Genomic DNA, 20,385 nt, shown 5'->3' with positions numbered 1-20,385 from the left:
GATCTTTTGACTGGGGGTGAATGCATGACTTATTCAGTATTCTGTCCATCATTTGTTTGCGTAGCACTTTTCACCCTATGTGGAATGGGTATGCCCAGACGTGGGTCCCTTGCTCATTGTGCCACTGGATTCAAGCTAGCCTGGCTGATGAAGGATAATACCCAGAAACCGGTGCCAGGATGCTTGTTTTTGGTCCAGGGAGGACCTGGCTTGGCACTTTGGTCCGGACTGTTCCCATGAGGTACAGGGTCAAGACTGATTTCCATATGGCTGCGTCTAAACTGGGGCGGCATGGTGAGAAAAAGAACAATGGATTTAACCCAGATCTCTTGACTGGGGGTGAATGTATGATTTATTCAGCATTCCGTCCATCATTTGTTTGCGTAGCACAGTTCCCATGAGAGCCCTGGACCCTACCCTGCAGCAGGATTTCACCTCAAAGAATAAGAGTCTCTTGACTGGGGGTGAATGTATGATTTATTCAGCATTCTGTCCATCATTTATTTTCATCATTTGTTTGCTTATCACTTTACACCCTATGTGGCCATATGTGGGATGGGTATGCCCAGACGTGGGTCCCTTGCTCACTGTGCCACTGGATTCAAGCTAGCCTGGCTGATGAAGGGTAATACCCAGAAACAGACCCCAGGATGCTTGTTTGCAGTCTAGGGAGGACCTGGCTTGGCAGTTTGGTCTGGGCTGTTCCCATGAGACAAAGGCTCAAGACTGATTTGCATATGGCCCGGTCTAAACTGGGGCGGCATGGTGAGCAAAAGAACAATGGTTTTTACCCATATCTCTTGACTGGGGGTGAATGTATGATTTATTCAGCATTCCGTCCATCATTTGTTTGCGTAGCACAGTTCCCATGAGAGCCCTGGACCCTACCGTGCAGCAGGATTTCAGCTCAATAAATAAGAGTCAGGGATGGTGAATAGCAGATTTATCAGATTACTTCATGCCTTGAGTGAGTCAGACATGCTCCATGCAACGGAAAACATCCCATGCTACATGCACTAAATACAATAAGCACATCCTTCCCTGACTTCCGCTGCACCTCTTTTGATGTGCTGCAGCCATTAGATGGCAGGTGCCAAGCCGAGGACGTTTGGTATTGGCTAGTAGTTGATCAGTGGGTGGGCGTGTGTTCTACGCTGCTCTGTGTGTAGCTGCTGCTGAATGCTGCTGCCAGCTGTGGGTGTTCTGCTTAATTTAAAACTTCGGTCCCCGGCAAGGTATATTACATGCCTTCCCTGTTAGCCGACTCAGAGAGGTGATCTGGAGTGGAAACCCTGAGCCCTTGGTGCTGTGTTCTTGCCTGATGGGCGGTGTCAACTAGGAGATTCCGTGGCACAGACTGTGAGCATGAGTAGGGAACCTGCCAGATGGAGGCTGGAGCGGCAAGAGAGCCGGGCAACCTAGTGAGCAGCACTGGAACAGAGCAAGGGAAGGAGGCAGGCTTTTGCCCAACTACCTTCCTGCCGGAGCCGCCACCGCCTACAGAGTAGCCACAGTAGTACTGGCGGAAAGATTTGGACACTCAGGCTACATTGGGTAAGTCAGGAATGTAGCCCCTCCGCTGTAGATGTGCTACCTCCAATGTCCCTAACTCCATGTTAGGTGGGACCCCTCAGCCCAAACGAACAAGTAGCACTTCTGATAAGCCAAATAAAATGCCTATTGATGCCAATGTCCGAGTGGGTGCTATCGAGGCTGGCTCCCGTCCACAGGAGAGAGATCTTAGTGGACGGAGTGTGATAGAACATGTTCAGGGGACCAGAATTCAGCCGCTAGCAGAACTCAGTGGAATCTCATGGAGTTTTTAGGTAACTTCTCGGAATTACTTGGAGTAAAACTCTGTGAGTTCCGCCCAACCCTAGAATGAAGTGAATGTGAGGTAGGCTTTCTAACACCTCAGAATTCTCCTGTGTTGAGGCCATCCAGACATAGACGTATTCACCAGAAAATACAGTCATAAAATACTGATTCTTTGCCAGCAGGCACTTGCTGTCATGTTCCACAGCGCCAAACGATCACGGGCAGCCTAAAAGAACAAAAGACTACAGTTCCCGGCATGCCTCGCCTACGTCGCGTACAACGCGAGTTGCGCGCGCATGCCAGGAAATAAAGGAGTGAAGCCGACGGCGGTGAAACGCCGATAATTCCGTTTTGGCGGGGACGTTTCTGGAGCCCAGGATCGTAGCGGTAGGATTCGACTTGTTGTCCCAAGTCCGACGAGACCGTGAGTAGTCTGGTAATTGGCGGTGTGAGGCGTTGGTTCCATCGATCCCAACAGCACACCTGCCAGCAGTATTCGGAGTGGATACTTCACTCGGCTGAGTGTTTCATGAAGGTTCCTAGACCTTCGCCTTCGGTCCTAGACGTTGTTTGGTATTGCGTTTGGTCAGAGGAACAGAGACCTTTTGTTGGTGCAGTGCCAAGCATAATATCACGCTGTATATATCTGTATATAAGTATTTCAGTTGCGATGGGACTCACTTGAAGCTTATCACTGAGCCTCGCTATGTCTAATCTATGAAGGAGTAAGCCCACAGATCCTTCAGGTGTGATAGCTTACTTATGAGAAACTGTAACGTAGTGTGATTTCAACACTGTGTTCAACACCTAAGGAGCATTCTCTCTGTTCTTCTCTGGGAGGTCCCCGTGGAGAGCAGTATTCATTATTCTTTCATTATCTCGTTTCTACAGGAGACAGGAGGGGTATTGGAGAAAGGGAATTGTGGATTACCCATAAAATAGGAATAATGTACTATTTATGGTATGTGTATGGCACCTTTTGATCTACAACAGAAACAATCGTTCCCATTTACCAGAAGGCATTGAATGGTGTCCGTTTTGTCTTTTCAGCTGGGTACAGTTCCTCATACCACCTCCAACCACTGTCTCCATTTGGATTTGATCTTTGTGTATTTTCCTTTACAGGTATTGGTTAGCCACAGTGGGGTGTTTTTGGTTAAGGGACATTTATTGTAGAAAACTACTGCTTAGAGTGAGGGAGATAGGGTGTTCTAAACTCTTGTCCTTTGTTGTTACAGATCTCCCTCCCTGCTGTCCCCTTCCTTTCCCTCGCCCCGCTGTACTATCTCGGTTGTTCGTTTCAATGCATATTGGACTCTGAGGTAGTTCGGTAGGGACGGGTATTGGACTCTCAACACAGCCCCGAGGAAGTCTGAAGCCGAGCCTGATAGAATTATCGGCCCAAGGATTTTGCCTCTTCTTGGCTGTGTTGAGTGTCGCCATGACTACCCTAGAGGATGTCCTGGCTGCTTTGGCCTTAGTACAGGTGGAGCTGGCAGCGTCCAATAGAGAGGTAGCGGCCTCGAGGGCGGAGAATGCGCAATTACCAGCCAGGGTGGATAGATTGCCCACAACTACAGCAACCACAGGGGCTACAAGCGGCTCTTCCCCTACCACTTCCGTGGTGGTGGAGATGCCGGCACAAATCCCTCTAGCCCCACCTGAACGATACTATGGGGACATTAAAAAGGTTCAGGTGTTTATGACACAGGTTCAGATGCACTTTATGTGCAAACCCAAGATGTTTTCCACACATCAAGCGAGGGTAGCTTTCCTTATACCATATTTAGAGGGGGAAGCTGCACAGTGGGCTGTTCCAATAGTCAGAAGGGATGACCCCCTCCTATATCACTGGGACAATTTCAGGGAAGAATTTGAAAAAACATTTGATAGGAGGGCAGAGACCTTCACGGCGGACAGAGAGTTGCTGAAGCTGAAACAGGGAGAGGCCGATCTTGTTACCTATCTCAACAATTTCAGAAGACTCGTGGCCGAAACCGATTGGCCGGAAGCCAAGAGAACAGCCTTGTTCTATCAAGGACTTAGCGAAGAAATGAAGGACGTGTTGGCGCAGATAGACCCTCAGCCCCGTACTTGCTCTGCCTTAATAGACCTAGCCTTACGCTTGGACCATCGCATGAAGGAAAGGAAAGGAGAGCATAAGAAGAAGGAACGAGCAGTGATGCCTTATGAACAAGCCAGTAGCGGGGACAAACCGGCTACCTCCTCTGAAGCAATGGAAATAGGGGCGGTGCGAGCCTCGTTAACCGCTAGCGAAAGAGAACATAGGCGCAAACAAGGATTGTGTCTCTATTGCGGGAAGAAAGGCCATTTCCTGCGTGAATGCCCGGTGAAACCTAAAAGTAACAGGTTTCGGGGAGGACAAAGGCTCGCTGGAGTAGCAGAAAAAGAGTCCGAAAACTCCACAGCTTGATGGTGGATGAAGGGAAACCCTCAAGCACACATATTATCCCTTCACTCACCCCGAAGCTAGAAGACGAGCGGAATCATCTCTTTTTGAACATGATCATGGTGATTGAGGACGTGAAACAGGACGTACATTTGATGATTGACTCTGGGGCTACGGGTTGTTTTATGGATTATACCGAGGCTCGTCGATTGGGAGTAAGACTCGTCCCCAAAGACATACCTGAAACGGTCTACGCAGTAGATGGAAACGAACTGCACGCAGGTCCCATAAAATACCATACGAGGGAGTATGAAGTTGTGTATGATAATACCCACCATGAAAAGCTGGTATTCAACATTATTGAAGCCCCACAGTATGGGATCATACTGGGTCTCCCATGGTTACAAAGACACGACCCTGACATACGATGGACCGCTAAAACGATCCAGTTTCTTTCTCAGTATTGCATTGAACACTGTTTCTCGACGACTTGGAGCCCGGCAACCACATTAGCGTCTCTGCAGACGATAGCCACAGCAGCGGAAAAAGACGTGTCCCTGCCTTCATGTTACGCAGAGTTTGGGACGGTCTTCAGCGATAAAGAGGCAGAAGAACTTCCACCTCACCGGGCATATGACTGCCGCATCGACCTCCTCCCAGGCTCTGAAATCCCCAACGGGAGAATTTATGCTCTTACTCTACCTGAAACGGATACATTGAGAGACTATCTAGATAAATATCTGTCTCTAGGATTCATTAGACCATCCAGATCCCCTGCAGCATCTCCTTTGTTCTTCATACCTAAAGCAAATGGTGAAAAAAGGTGCTGCATCGACTACCGAGCATTAAACGCCATCACCGTTAAGAACCAATACCCGCTGCCCTTGAACCCCAGTGCTACTGGAACAAGTCCGTGCAGCGCGCATCTATACGAAATTGGATCTGCGTGGGGCCTATCACCTTGTTCGCATTAGACGGGGTGATGAGTGGAAAACGGCCTTTAAGACGCGGTACGGACACTATGAGTATTTGGTGATGCCCTTTGGGCTCTGCAATGACCCGGCCGCTTTTCAGTTCTTTCTAAATGAAGTGCTTCGCGAATATCTGGATCGTCATGTAGTCGTCTATATTGACGATATTCTCATCTATTCGAATTCAACCGAGGAGCACGTAACACATGTAAAATCCGTGTTGCAAGCGCTACGGGAGCATCATCTCTTCTGTAAAATCACCAAATGTGAATTTCACGTAACAACAGTGGAGTTTCTGGGTGTAATGCTGACGCCATCAGGACAGGTGATGGCAGAGAGAAAAGTACAGGCCATTGTGGGGTGGCCAAGTCCTAAGAACGTCAAAGACATTCAGAGCCTGTTGGGGTTTGCCAACTTTTACAGGAGATTCATAGCTGGTTTCTCCGGAATGGTGTCACCTCTCACGAGGCTTACGAAAAAGAACGTACCATTCGTGTGGGATGAGGAAGCGCAAATCGCTTTTGACAAATTAAAGACAGCATTCTCCTCAGCACCGGTATTAACACATGCCAATCCTGATATCCCGTTCATAGTCGAGGCAGATGCCTCTGAAATTGCTCTGGGGGCTGTGTTGTCCCAAAAGGAGGGTTCTACAGGCACTCTTCATCCGATAGCCTACATGTCTCGGAAACTCAGTCCTGCGGAAATAAACTATACAATCGCAGAAAAGGAACTGCTAGCCATTAGAGACGCTTTCATGGAATGGCGTCACTGGCTGATGGGGGCTAAACACCAGATCACGGTGTATACCGATCATCGAAACCTGCAGTTTCTAAGGGCCGCAAGACATCTGTCCCCTCGACAGCTTCGGTGGATGCTGTTCTTCGAGGAGTTCCGGTTCGTGGTTACGTTCCGGCCTGGTACCAACAACAGGAAAGCGGATGCACTAACGAGAAGAGAAAACCACCTGCTCCCTTCGGAGAAACCCATTCGGTCAATCATCGAGCCGGGAAAGGTCATAGGAGTAACACACACCAACCACTTTTTGTCTGGAGTCAGGAGAGGAGTACAAACCTGTGTGTGGCGCACATGGCTCAGACATCATCCAGAATGGAAAATAAAACAAGGCGTTCCAATGAGAGGAAAGCAGGTCCTAGTACCCACGAACGTTTTGCGTAAAACTGTGTTCTCCTGGTGCCACGAGGTTCCTTGTGCCGGTCACATGGGATTCATCAAAACGTTGGAGAAAACCCAGAGACAATTCTGGTGGCCTTCCATTCGACCTGATTTGAGCCGATGGGTGGCAGAATGTGTCACCTGTAATCAAATGAAAACGGACCGGCAAAGACCTCAGGGACTGTTACAACCTCTGCCCACTCCGGAACTCCGTGGGAGAGGTTCTCAGTTGACTTCATTGTGGGTCTTCCGAAAGACCAAGGCAAAACAGCCATAGTAGTGGTAGTGGACTTTCTGACAAAAATGGGCCACTTCATCGCCTGCGCTCAGGTGCCTACTGCGGGCCAATTGGCTCAGCTACTTCTGGTGAACGTTGTAAGACTGCATGGCCTTCCCCGGGACATTGTATCAGATCGAGCGGCCCAGTTTACGGCCAGATTTTGGAGAACATGGTGTACCGCATTGCACATAACCTCATCAGTGTCCACCAGTTTCCATCCGCAGACGGATGGACAGACGGAGAGACTGAACCAATCCTTGAAACAGTATCTCCGATGTTATGTAGAAGGAAGCAGTGATTCTTGGGTGGATTGGTTGTGGGTGGCAGAGGTAGCCTATAATAGCACCCAACATGCATCCACACAGCACACTCCTTTCTATTGTTCCTACGGGCATCACCCCAGATTCACCCCCATGTTGTTACCATCAGATAATGTGAGGCTGCCAGAGGTAAGGGAACGATTGTTGCGGGTACGCAAAGTTCTTTTGGATACACGCAGGAATCTTGCACGGGCCAAAGCTAGGTACAAACACCAAGCCGACAAACACCGGAGACCCAATCCGGTATATCGGAAAGGAGATCTGGTGTGGTTGTCTACCAAAAACATCAAGTTTAAGAAACACAGTGTGTTTAACCCCCGGTTCATTGGCCCTTACCGGGTGGTGGGGCATGTGAATCCGGTGGCTGTGCGTCTACGCTTACCGGCGCAGTTGCGCATCCATCCTGTTTTCCATGTTTCGCTCTTAAAACCCTCCAAATGTCCTGTTCGTAGGGCCCCTTTGCCTATCTGGGTACAACGGGATAGGGAGTATGAGGTGAAGAGTGTCTTGGACTCTAGATGGGTGAGGGGTCGCCTGCAATACCTGCTCTCCTGGAAGGGGTTTGGTCCGGAGGAAGATTCTTGGGAACCGGCGGGGGCCGTTCAGGCTCCCCGGTTGGTGGCCAAATTCCATCGATTGTTTCCTGAGAAGCCGCGGGCGGGACTGGCCCCTTTGTGAAGGGGGATGTACTGTCATGTTCCACAGCGCCAAACGATCACGGGCAGCCTAAAAGAACAAAAGACTACAGTTCCCGGCATGCCTCGCCTACGTCGCGTACAACGCGAGTTGCGCGCGCATGCCAGGAAAAAAAGGAGTGAAGCCGACGGCGGTGAAACGCCGATAATTCCGTTTTGGCGGGGACGTTTCTGGAGCCCAGGATCGTAGCGGTAGGATTCGACTTGTTGTCCCAAGTCCGACGGGACCGTGAGTAGTCTGGTAATTGGCGGTGTGAGGCGTTGGTTCCATCGATCCCAACAGCACACCTGCCAGCAGTATTCGGAGTGGATACTTCACTCGGCTGAGTGTTTCATGAAGGTTCCTAGACCTTCGCCTTCGGTCCTAGACGTTGTTTGGTATTGCGTTTGGTCAGAGGAACAGAGACCTTTTGTTGGTGCAGTGCCAAGCATAATATCACGCTGTATATATCTGTATATAAGTATTTCAGTTGCGATGGGACTCACTTGAAGCTTATCACTGAGCCTCGCTATGTCTAATCTATGAAGGAGTACGCCCACAGATCCTTCAGGTGTGATAGCTTACTTATGAGAAACTGTAACGTAGTGTGATTTCAACACTGTGTTCAACACCTAAGGAGCATTCTCTCTGTTCTTCTCTGGGAGGTCCCCGTGGAGAGCAGTATTCATTATTCTTTCATTATCTCGTTTCTACAGGAGACAGGAGGGGTATTGGAGAAAGGGAATTGTGGATTACCCATAAAATAGGAATAATGTACTATTTATGGTATGTGTATGGCACCTTTTGATCTACAACAGAAACAATCGTTCCCATTTACCAGAAGGCATTGAATGGTGTCCGTTTTGTCTTTTCAGCTGGGTACAGTTCCTCATACCACCTCCAACCACTGTCTCCATTTGGATTTGATCTTTGTGTATTTTCCTTTACAGGTATTGGTTAGCCACAGTGGGGTGTTTTTGGTTAAGGGACATTTATTGTAGAAAACTACTGCTTAGAGTGAGGGAGATAGGGTGTTCTAAACTCTTGTCCTTTGTTGTTACAGATCTCCCTCCCTGCTGTACCCTTCCTTTCCCGCGCCCCGCTGTACTATCTCGGTTGTTCGTTTCAATGCATATTGGACTCTGAGGTAGTTCGGTAGGGACGGGTATTGGACTCTCAACACAGCCCCGAGGAAGTCTGAAGCCGAGCCTGATACTTGCATCCAGAATCGCCAAGTAAGTATTTTTGAGTGTGTGCTGCAGAAAGATGGACTACACCTGCCCACTGTTTCTGTCAGGAAGCAGGGTTGGAAGTATGTCTTTCCACTTACACATGGAGGTACGATACTCTAAACCCACTTGCTCTGAGTCCATTTCAGTGCAGGAGAGGTTCTTGCAGAGTGTGGCACTGTCTAAAGTGAAACTTCACATGCGTGAAGAACACATTATATGACAGTGTTCAGTCGACAAACTACATTTCCCAGCAGGCAAACAGCTCTCACTTATGTCAGAGGCCATGTTGAATATCTGGACTGGATGTAGCTACCTTAGAGGCCCACAGCATCTTTGCTAGATATTCATTTTTAGACCTATTAGTCTGACAGTCATTCTCTTGAGCACTCACTATTTGTTGATTTAAACAGAACTTCTGTATTCAGGGACATGCTTGCTTAGGCTCGAGCCTCTTTGTAAACATACAAAGCTGAGCTGAAATGTTTTGATTCAAATGTATAGTGGTGATATCGGCAACCCCCCACTCAGCAGTAATTAGTCGCGCTACGCAAAATAAACAGTCCACACAAGATTCTGTTGGAGAAAGTTTGCTGCAGGTTTATTACATACCAGGAGTATGCCAACTTGGTGGGTTAACTTTGTACTCCTGAAAAGGTACCCCTCGTACCAATCAGCCTCCGTTTCACCCTCTAACTACGCCTGCAACACAAATGAATACATTAATATGTTCAATTAATTAGCCAGCCCTCACATAGGCACGCAGGGTAAGTGGTGGGAGGGTGACAGCGCATCCAGCGGGAGGACAAAGAGGATGGCCAGTGGGTAGGGGCAGGTATAAGTACCTGTCTCCAACTCACCACACACCGGAAATGACGCCACGGAGGCGCCAGACCCGAGGAAGGACTCCCAGAGGAGGGAGTTCCATCGACAAGGATGGGGAGGCGCCGGAAGCAGCACTAAGAGGCCTCCCTCTTAAGGGGCCCACTGTGTGCACCGCGGGCAGCCGCATTCATCCACTACCTCCTCCGCCTCATCAACTGCTTCCACATTCCATGTATCTGGTGGATTCTTACTCATATTTAGTTCAATAAGGGTCTACCTCTGTCTTCTTGAGGTTCTGTTCCATGTCCGTTTCATCAATACTATAGTGTCTACACATAATAAAGTGACTTGTTATTTGAAATATCCACTCATCTGCTACTTTATTAGACGTCTGGCCAACAGATAGGAGAAAGACAGACATTCAAATGTAAAGGATCTATCATGAAGTTTAACAAAGACAACCAATATTTTGGAGAAATCAAAAATTCATGCTGAACGTCCCATCAGACTTTTGTCTCAAAAATTGTGAATTCCGTTCTAAAATCTTTCTTTTGCTACTGAGCAGAGTATTCACTCTTTAGATGACCACCCTAGACTCAAATTCTCTATTGAGTGAGCCACGAATATTAGATAATTGGACCAGCTCATGGTGTCCTTTGGTCATTAGGACACAGGATGTCCACCATCCAAAAGATGAATTGCTAAATGTTGTTCAGCCAGTATGAAGTATTGTCTTTTGAAAACCAACGCCCTCTTAGTGGGAGATGTATGGTTCCACGAGGAGCATGTCTCATAGAGCAGATTTGTATGCAGGAGATTCATTTATGGTATCTGCAAAGCTACCAGACAGAAGACTTACCATTTAATCACCTAACACTGATCCCTGGGCATGAATGTGGATAGCATGGCAGCACTGGAAGAAGCCATTTTCGTAAATTGTTTCATTAGGGTAAGCCCTACTTACAGACCTACAGCTTTTGTTATAAGATTTGTTGAGATACCACTTAGTATTCAGAAACAAAAATGTGAATCTATGAATGATCCAACCCTGGAGAAAATTTAAGTGACCGAGCAGAGAATAATTTAGTGACAGTTCTCTAAGACTTACGCATTTCATAGATTCACATGCGGTTCTCCCACCTTCCTGTAAAAAGTTTCACTTATCCTGCATGACCTTTCACAAATGTACTAGACATCTGAGCTAAGGAAACATTTTGGGGAGGGTGGAATCGAAATTTGCCTACCATAGTAACGGTAAGTTTAAATTCTATTAAGGACACGGAGGCGAGGATTATGCTTTTCTTTCCATGCTTTATTGTTATACAACCAAACACAGCAGCTAGAAAAGCACTAAAACTTTTTTTGTATTCCAATCTCATTGAAAAAACGTAAGGAGAAAAACAATGGGGTCCGTAAACTACAACCCCCAACAGTTCAACGGGGGATATGTTATCCTAGTACTTTCACAGTGTCAGTGCTGCATAGAAAGGGCGTCCATCCTATGAAATCCCCCTCTTTCTTCGCGCAAGTACGCCATTTGATTACTGGTCCTGTTTTGCAACATCATTCCCTAAAAGAAAAGACACCACATAAGAATCTACAAGACTAATTCCAATACTATCATGCCTCTATGAACAACTGCGAAACCAAATCTGCCATAGCAAGACATAAGTTTAACAAAAGAGCTTACTTACTCAAGTACGGGTGAGTTCACACCAGGCAGGTACTTCGGGTGGGATAATCCTCACCTCAGTGTCCTTAATAGAATTGAAAGTTACCGTTACTATGCTAGGCAAATTTTGATTCTATGTCAGGACCGGAGGCTCTGATTATGCTAGTTCAAAGCTTACTAACCACCAACCGAGCTACATCCACCACCGGTTTGAAGTAAAACCTTTTAAAAGTGGAATCGGAAGACCAATCCCCTGCACTCATAAGATCCTCTAATCGAGCTCCTAGAGAAAAAGCCTTGGAGGCCATCGCGCCCCTGGTCGAATGAGCTCCAAGCAGCTTTGTGTCAATACCCGCTTCTTGCATGACCCATCACACCCACCTGGCTATAGTGGGAGAGGAGACTGCTTTGTGCAGTTTTCTTAGTGCAATAAGGAGTTGCTGCACGCCAAGAGGGCAAAATTCAAGAGTCATGTCCTCATATGTTTTAAGGCAATTCACCACACAGAGTTTGGGGACACCCGAAAAGGCTGGGTATGAGATTGTTCTTGATGCCGACTTAGTTCGGCGAGCCACCGTAAAAGTAACCCCATCCGGGGAGAAAACCCTTGCTGTAATGTCCAAAGCGCAGACGTCAGAAACCCGGCGACAGGAAACCAGACATAATAGCATGGCCAACTTAGCCGAAAGCTCCTTCAAGGAAAGATACTGATTGGGTTGCCAGGATAAGAAAAGGTTCAAGACCAAATTGACGTCCCAGAGGGCGGAATATCTTGGTTCTGGGGGCAGTGACAGGAGAATCCCCCGCAGAAGCCGACAGACGAACGAATGCTCCCCAACCGGGGCCCCGTCTACCGGGCAATGAGCCGCAGAGATCACAGAGCGTATCGCATTAATAGATCGGTACACCAGATGGCCCGTTGCCAATTCTGCCAGAAAATTCAGAATAGGAACGATGCCTGCGACGACGCGATCCAAGTCCCGTTGAGGACACCAACGTATCCACTTAGTCCATGCGGACTGATGGCGTTTTGACGTACTATCTGCCCAGGCTTTTGCCAAGAGTGTTTGAGCTGATCCCGAAAGGCCTTGAAGCGACCAGCGTCTCCTGAAAGCCTCCATGCCATGAGGCAGAGAAAGTCTAGGCGGATGAGGTGATGCCGCTCCCCATCCGGATTGAGAAGAAGATGAGGAAGCGGGGGAGTAGGATTGAAGAGTCCCAAGAAAGTTCTAGAAGAACCGGAAACCAAACTTGAGGCTTCCAACATGGCGTCACCATCACCAAGTCTGCCTCCAGGTGCCGGATCAGGGCTGCCGTCCTCACAACCATCGAGAAAGGTGAGAACGCATAACCCCTCTCCTGGCTCAAGTCCTGAAGGAAAGCGTCCGTGGCCTCTGCTAGAAGGTCGGGTCTCCAACTGAAGAAACGCGGGAGCTGATGGTCGAGACGGGACGCAAAAAGGTCCACCGAGAACAGACCACAGAGGTCGTTCAACCACCTGAAAACTGGAACGCCCAGTTTCCACAGGCTGGAATCTTTCAGATTCCTGGAGTGCCAATCTGCCACTTGGTTGGCCTGGCCCGGGAGATATTGAGACTTGGTGAGCGAAGCAATACTCTCAAAACTCCTTCTCGAGATCCGCCAAGGCCCTGGTACTAGGGCCCCCCCAGGCGATTGACATAACGGACCGCCGAATCGTTGTCCATCTTTAGCAACACACACAAACTTGCTTGTTCTCTGGTCCAACAGCGGACTGCGAATGAACCCGCCAGGAGCTCCAAGCAGTTGATGTGCAACTTCTACCTCTCTAAGGACAAAACGCCGCCTGTGGAGAATTCTCCACAACGTGCATCCCATCCGGACCTGCTGGCATCCGACTCTATGACCATGTTCGGTGCTGACCAGAAGATCGTCCGACCATTCCAAGCCTCCATGTGCATCAACCACCATGACATTTCCTCTTTTGCTTCCTCCGATAGGGGGGACTATCTGATCGTACGATAGGCCTCCCCTGAGGTGGTGCGCTTTTAGGTGTTGCAAGGCACGATAATGAAGGGGCCCCGGAAAGCTTGCCTGAATGGAGGAGGAGAGGAGACCTACCACCTGGGCAATCGGACGGAGCGAGGTGTGGGTCCTGGAGATAGTCTGCCGCAACACATGATGAATTTTGGCCATCTTGAGAGAGGGCAGACTCAAGGAGAAATGGATGGAGTCCACGACGAACCTGAGGAAAACCAGACTCTGAGTCAGGAAAAGGACCGACTTTGTCCCGTTGATGATAAACCCCAGACCTTCCAAGATGGACACCGTCTGTTGCAAATGAGCTGTCAACTTCTGAGGGCACTGAGCCATGAGAAGGATGTCGTCTAAATACACTATCATCCGTACACCCTGACTCCTTAAAAACTCTACCACCGGATGAAGCACCTTTGTGAAGCACCATGGTGCTGATGAAAGCCCGAATGGAAGGGCAGTTAATTCGTAATCTTGTCACTTCCAACAAAACTGGAGGAACCGTCGATGGGGAGGGTAGATAGGAACCACTAGATAGATGTCCTTGAGGTCCAACATTACCATCCAATCGTGCGGCAGTAGAGCATCCCGGAGATGAATCACCTCCATTGTGAAATGCCCGTAGACCAACCACCCGTTGAACTCTTTGAAGTTGATCACCGGCCGACGCCCCCTTCGGTTTTGTCCACGAAATATATATGTTGCTGAGGAAGGCATTGGGATGCCAAGCTTATCGACAGATTGCTCCTTTCCTGATCAGCGGGGCATCGATCACGGAAAAGGAAATGGGGTTTGGAAGCTCTTCCTGATGCGGCAGATTGTAAAACTCTATATGAAAACCCCTGATGGTCTGTAAGACCCAGGCATCTGACGTCAGTTCCGCCCAAGTGTCCTGGAAGGCCGCCAGACGACCTCCAATACGCACTTGCTCTGCAGATATGACACTTACCGCCTGATCGGCCACCACCGGTGTTTTTCTTGAAGCCGCTGTAGCCTCGAAAGCGTTGCCCCCTGGTGGGGTAAAAGTTGTTGTAATTGGCTGAGGAGTTGTACTACCCTCGCCCGGAAACATGTCCCTTGTTACCATTCTGCTGACTACAACGGCCAGTCGTGCGGCCCCTACCGCGACCGGCCCCTTGGGAGAAACGAGCCTGGAAGACCCTTTTGATATTGGACTGGGCCTTGTCCAAGGAAGTGAAAGTGGCTACAAATTTACCCAATGCTTTCACGAAGGTGTCCCCAAACAGGCCCCCTTGAGCCACAGTGCCTGCCTCCGAAGAAGCCAAGTCGCCCAACTTTGGGTCCAGCTTTATTAGCAGAGAACGCCGGCGTTCAGTCGACAGGGCGCAGTTGGCGTTTCCCATAAATATTATCGTCCTCTGTGCCAAATTCGTCGGGAGATAGGGTGGAACCTGTCACTTTTGCCTGTTCCGCCATATCCAGGATCTTCGTCATAGGGCCTATGAGATCCAGGAGTTTATCCTGGCAGGAACCCCAGTATCGATCGATTCCTTTGCGGGGGTCTTCATATATTTGGCCAGGGAGGTAGCCATTTTCGAATCGAGCTCAGCAGTGAGGGCTACCTTCCCCTCTATCTTGAGACGTGGACATTCCGCCCTGAGACACCCTCTTGCCTCCTTTTCAAGTGGCTTGCGGAGGCATCCCCGCCACAAACTTGGCCACCTTATCCCCAAGTGCCCAGGCTGCGGAAAGCGGATGCATAGTGTCATCTGGATCCAGCATACCCGTGTCATCCTGTGGTAAAGTGACCAAAGAACCGTCCGGGTGCCAAGAACGCGAAGACCCCTCATCATCAGAATACGTCGGGGAATCTCCGTCATTAGATGGGGAACCAGGTGCCGTGGAAACTGAAGGCTCCGGCGGCGGAAGATGCACAGGGGGAGGTGGGCCAGGAAGACGCTCTTCAAGCGCTCAAAGGCATCCTTATCTACCCCCTTCTTGGGCAGTGGGGGACCCCCTCCCATAACGGGGCTTGGTGTGGGGGTAACCGCTAATAGGTGAGCTTGCGCCAAATTTGCGCACTCTGCAACAATGCAGTTAGAAAGGCGCTCCTCCATGGGGGCCACCACCTCATTGACACACTTAAAGATGGAGCTGTCAACTGCCTAAAAAATAATCATCATCTAATGGGAGATATTGGGCAGCCTCCTCCTCCTCATAATAACTGCCCTGCTCCATCTTGGCACCGAGGGGACAAACTCGAGGTAATTATTCAAGGAAGATGGACTCTTCACGAACCCTGGGAGGAACAATTCCCTTACAAAACTGAGGCAGGCTGGGCCTGTGCTGAATATAGGCAGACCTGTGGACTGCAAGAGGCTTTGATGTGGGCAGGGCCGCCGGGGTTGCACTCACCCCGAGCGTGCAGGCCTTCAGCGAAACTGACCCGGCCTTTCGGCCACCCAGCACGCTCAGCAATAAGATGTGTGCAACTTGCCCACAGACGATTCACAGGGACTCACAGGCCACGTAAGGAGCAAGGAAACGCTCCTGCGGACGTGAGGGGAACCTGAAATGCAAACAACAGCAATAAAACCAATGAACACATACGCGTTCCCCTCAGCGTCCGTCAGCAATTTCCTGCTGAACTCAGAACATTAAAAGAAACCCAGTCAAACCTCAATCATTAGAGAAAAAACAGAATGGACTTAACTGGCTGCGAAGCGAAGAAAGAGTAGGATTTCATAAGATGGACGCCCTTTCTATGCAGCACTGACACTGTGAATACAAAAAATGTTTTAGTGCTTTTCTGGCTGCTGTGTTTGGTTGTATAACAATAAAGCTTGAAAAAAAGCATAATCAAAGCCTCCGGTCCTGACAGAATTCAGGGTGCTCTCCTCTTATTCACTGGAGTTGGGGGTCTATTCAAATTATGTGATTATGCTACTAAAGTGATTCAGAAAAGGGGGTGGTGATCAACAGAGTGTCTGAATTAAGCAGACCACTCTTACCCAGTCCAAAGATCAGGGCTTGATCCATCACCGTTATTTAGCTCACTGCCCCATCCCAGCTCAGAACCTGGCTATATGCAAATTAGTCTGTCCCTGGCCCAGTGCATCATGGGAACAGGGCAGACCAAACTACCAAGCCAATTCTTCACCAGAAAGGACACAAGCTTCCGGGGACCGGTTTCTGGCATTTCAGCCGTCATCGGCCCGGCTTGCTTGAATCCTGATGGAGCAGTGAGCAAGGGAGTCATGTCTGAGTATACCCTGCCACACCTATAGTGGCCAAAAACGATTCAGAAAAGGGGGGTGGTGATGAACAGAGTGTCTGAATTAAGCAGACCACTCTTACCCAGTCCAAAGATCAGGGCTTGATCCATCACCGTTATTTAGCTCACTGCCCCATCCCAGCTCAGAACCTGGCTATATGCAAATTAGTCTGTCCCTGGCTCAGTGCATCATGGGAACAGGGCAGACCAAACTACCAAGCCAATTCTTCACCAGAAAGGAGACAAGCTTCCGGGGACCGGTTTCTGGCATTTCAGCCGTCGTCGGCCCGGCTTGCTTGAATCCTGATGGAGCAGTGAGCAAGGGACTCATGTCTGAGTATACCCTGCCACACCTATAGTGGCCAAAAACGATTCAGAAAAGGGGGTGGTGATGAACAGAGTGTCTGAATTAAGCAGACCACTCTTACCCAGTCCAAAGATCAGGGCTTGATCCATCACCGTTATTTAGCTCACTGCCCCATCCCAGCTCAGAACCTGGCTATATGCAAATTAGTCTGTCCCTGGCCCAGTGCATCATGGGAACAGGGCAGACCAAACTACCAAGCCAATTCTTCACCAGAAAGGAGACAAGCTTCCGGGGACCGGTTTCTGGCATTTCAGCCGTCGTCGGCCCGGCTTGCTTGAATCCTGATGGAGCAGTGAACAAGGGACTCATGTCTGAGTATACCCTGCCACACCTATAGTGGCCAAAAACGATTCAGAAAAGGGGGTGGTGATGAACAGAGTGTTTGAATTAAGCAGACCACTCTTACCCAGTCCAAAGATCAGGGCTTGATCCATCACCGTTATTTAGCTCACTGCCCCATCCCAGCTCAGAACCTGGCTATATGCAAATTAGTCTGTCCCTGGTCCAGTGCATCATGGGAACAGGGCAGACCAAACTACCAAGCCAATTCTTCACCAGAAAGGAGACAAGCTTCCGGGGAGCGGTTTCTGGCATTTCAGCCGTCGTCGGCCCGGCTTGCTTGAATCCTGATGGAGCAGTGAGCAAGGGACTCATGTCTGAGTATACCCTGCCACACCTATAGTGGCCAAAAACGATTCAGAAAAGGGGGTGGTGATGAACAGAGTGTCTGAATTAAGCAGACCACTCTTACCCAGTCCAAAGATCAGGGCTTGATCCATCACCGTTATTTAGCTCACTGCCCCATCCCAGCTCAGAACCTGGCTATATGCAAATTAGTCTGTCCCTGGCCCAGTGCATCATGGGAACAGGGCAGACCAAACTACCAAGCCAATTCTTCACCAGAAAGGAGACAAGCTTCCGGGGACCGGTGGTGCTGGATCTTCTTAACTCCTCCATCTCTTCCTGTACAGTACCCACTGGATGGAAGAGAGCTATGGTACGGGCATTGTTGAAAAAACCCACTCTCAACCCAGAAGATCACTCCAGCTACCGCCCAATCTCACTACTTCCCTGGGTAAGTAAGGTGCTGAAGAAGTACATAAATATCCAGCTAGTACAATTCCTGGAAAGCAACTCGCTCCTCGACCCAACCCAGACAGGATTCAGGCCCAAGCATGGCACTGAAACTGCCCTGCTTGCAGTCACTGAAGAGTCACGAAGGATACTAGATCAGGGAGGATCAGTGGCAGTGATCCTCCTTGATCTAAGTGCGGCCTTCGACTAAGCATGAGCACAAAATCCGCTACGCTTGTGGATTTTGCGAATTTTCGGTAAATCCGCGATCCGCGAACTCTCGCGAATTTACCGAAAATTCGCAATCCGCGAGCGGCGGATTCCGAGGCCAAAAGTTCAAGCCTTCCTGGCCTGTTGTTGTAACTAATTTACGATGGCGCCGGCAAGCTGCCAGCGCCATCGTAAAATAGTTACTAAATTAGCTTCAACAGGAAGCACTAATAGATAAAATCAAGCAGGCGCTCGTGCATCTGCTTTATTTTATCTATTCGAGCTTCCTGTTGAAGCTAATTTAGTAACTATTTTAGGATGGCGCTGGCAGCTTGCCGGCGCCATCGTAAATTAGTTACAACAGGCACAAAACGGTGGCGTCTTCTTGAATAAATATGAAGGGCAGGGTTCATTCTGGCACGACGGTCCTGGCACAAAAATTAAACCTCAACCGCAAGCACTTTCAGATATCGATTAAGCATGTGCCCTAGTTGAAGCTTAAATTCAGTGACTCATTCATTGGCCCAAAAACAATTGTGAGCGTTGTCAAGGCTAGGCATATGTGCCTTCTTCCCTAATATACCATCGCAAATCAGCTGTGATGCTGGACAGAGGCCTTTGCATCCTTGACTTTCACGAGCGCAATCCTCGTGCTGTTCCTGTGGCCAGGAGCTTCTGTATCTTCATCTGTTGCTCTGATCGGTCTCTGACCTTTGCTTTAATGCACACAAGAGGCATGTGCACTCGCATGGAAGCCCCGTCCGTTTGGCCCCGCCCACACACTCGCGGTGTGCACCGTCTTCCCGCCATTTACCCACTATGATGGACAGCTCACTCAAGGGACCCCTGCGCCCTTCGGCGCGATTGCATAGTAACACACACCTGGTCGCTGTAGACAACTCTCTGGCACTTTAGGCAGCTGTAGTGTAGTAAAAGCACTATACAGCTACCCAACGAGGTAGCACTTACTGATTATCTAGTAGAAAGTACTCCAGTTGAGTAGAGGTATGGCACAAAACGGTGGCGTCTTCTTGAATAAATATGAAGGGCAGGGTTCAATCTGGCACGATGATCGTGGCATGGAAGCCCCGCCCCAAATCCGCTGATCCGCAAAATCCGCGGATTTTGCGGATCCACGATCCGTGAATACGCAAATCCGCGAATCGTGGATCCGCAAAATCCGCCCATGCTTACCTTCGACACGGTCAGCTATGCCACCTTGCTGAACCGTCTATGCAACATCGGTGTCACAAGCGATGCTCTAAGGTGGTTTGATTCATTCCTGAACAACAGATCTTTCCAGATCTTTGACGGGGACACAATATCAGCCAGAAAACCCCTGAACTGCGGGGTACCGCAGGGCTCCTCATTGAGCCCTGCGCTGTTCAATGTATATATGAAACGGCTGGCTGGGATCGTCGAACCTTACGGTATAAAAATTGTATCATATGCTGACGAATCCCAGCTAGTGGTTTCATTGGCTCAAGAGGGTACCAGACATACGTCAGAAAGTCTGATGAAGTGCCTAGAGGACATCAAGGAGTGGATGACTTGCTCCTCCTTAAAACTTAATGGAGATAAAACCGAGCTCATGCTCCTGGGCCCGGTATCACCAGTGTCATTCACCTCCTTATGGCCTCCGTGCCTGGGCACCCCTCCCACCCCCAAGGAAAGCGTAAAAAGCCTAGGAGTATGGCTTGACAAAAATCTCTCCTTTTCCACTCAGGCGACCAAATTATCCGCCACCTGTTTTGGCCTACTTAGAACACTAAGGAAAGTCCTTCCCCTCCTTCCAATGGAAGCCAAACAAGTGGCAGTACAGGGCCTGATTCAGTCCCGGCTGGACTCGAACAACGCCCTGTATGTTGGAGCCCCCGAGATGACCCTGCGAAAGCTACAAGTGGTGCAGAACTGTGCAGCCCACACCCTGCTACAGATTCCACGGACGCAGTCTGCCAGACCCGCATTGAACAGCCTACACTGGCTTCCAGTGAGACAGAGAGTGGCATTTAAGACATTATGCCTTGCCCACCGCGCTTTCTGGAAGTCAGGTCCAGCTATCATCGAAAAGCTAGTTACTCAATACCATCCTAAGAGACACCTCCTATCT

General features: G+C 49.3%; 1 protein-coding gene across 1 annotated transcript in view; it reads right to left on the bottom strand.

Moving 5' to 3' along the window:
• Positions 1-11,179: 11,179 nt before the first annotated feature.
• The window catches only part of PDCL2 (phosducin like 2), a 474,415-nt gene continuing 465,209 nt past the window's right edge, over positions 11,180-20,385 (bottom strand). Inside the window, exon 8 of the mRNA XM_078678175.1 lies at positions 11,180-11,274. Coding sequence (XP_078534301.1) covers positions 11,246-11,274 — 29 coding nt within the window. The 3' untranslated portion in view covers positions 11,180-11,245. The remainder of the gene's footprint in view (positions 11,275-20,385) is intronic.

The sequence above is a fragment of the Lissotriton helveticus genome, chromosome 2_2 (assembly GCF_964261635.1).
Source record: "Lissotriton helveticus chromosome 2_2, aLisHel1.1, whole genome shotgun sequence".
Classification (NCBI taxonomy): domain Eukaryota; kingdom Metazoa; phylum Chordata; class Amphibia; order Caudata; family Salamandridae; genus Lissotriton; species Lissotriton helveticus.
This window is presented reverse-complemented; position numbering and strand designations above follow the sequence as displayed.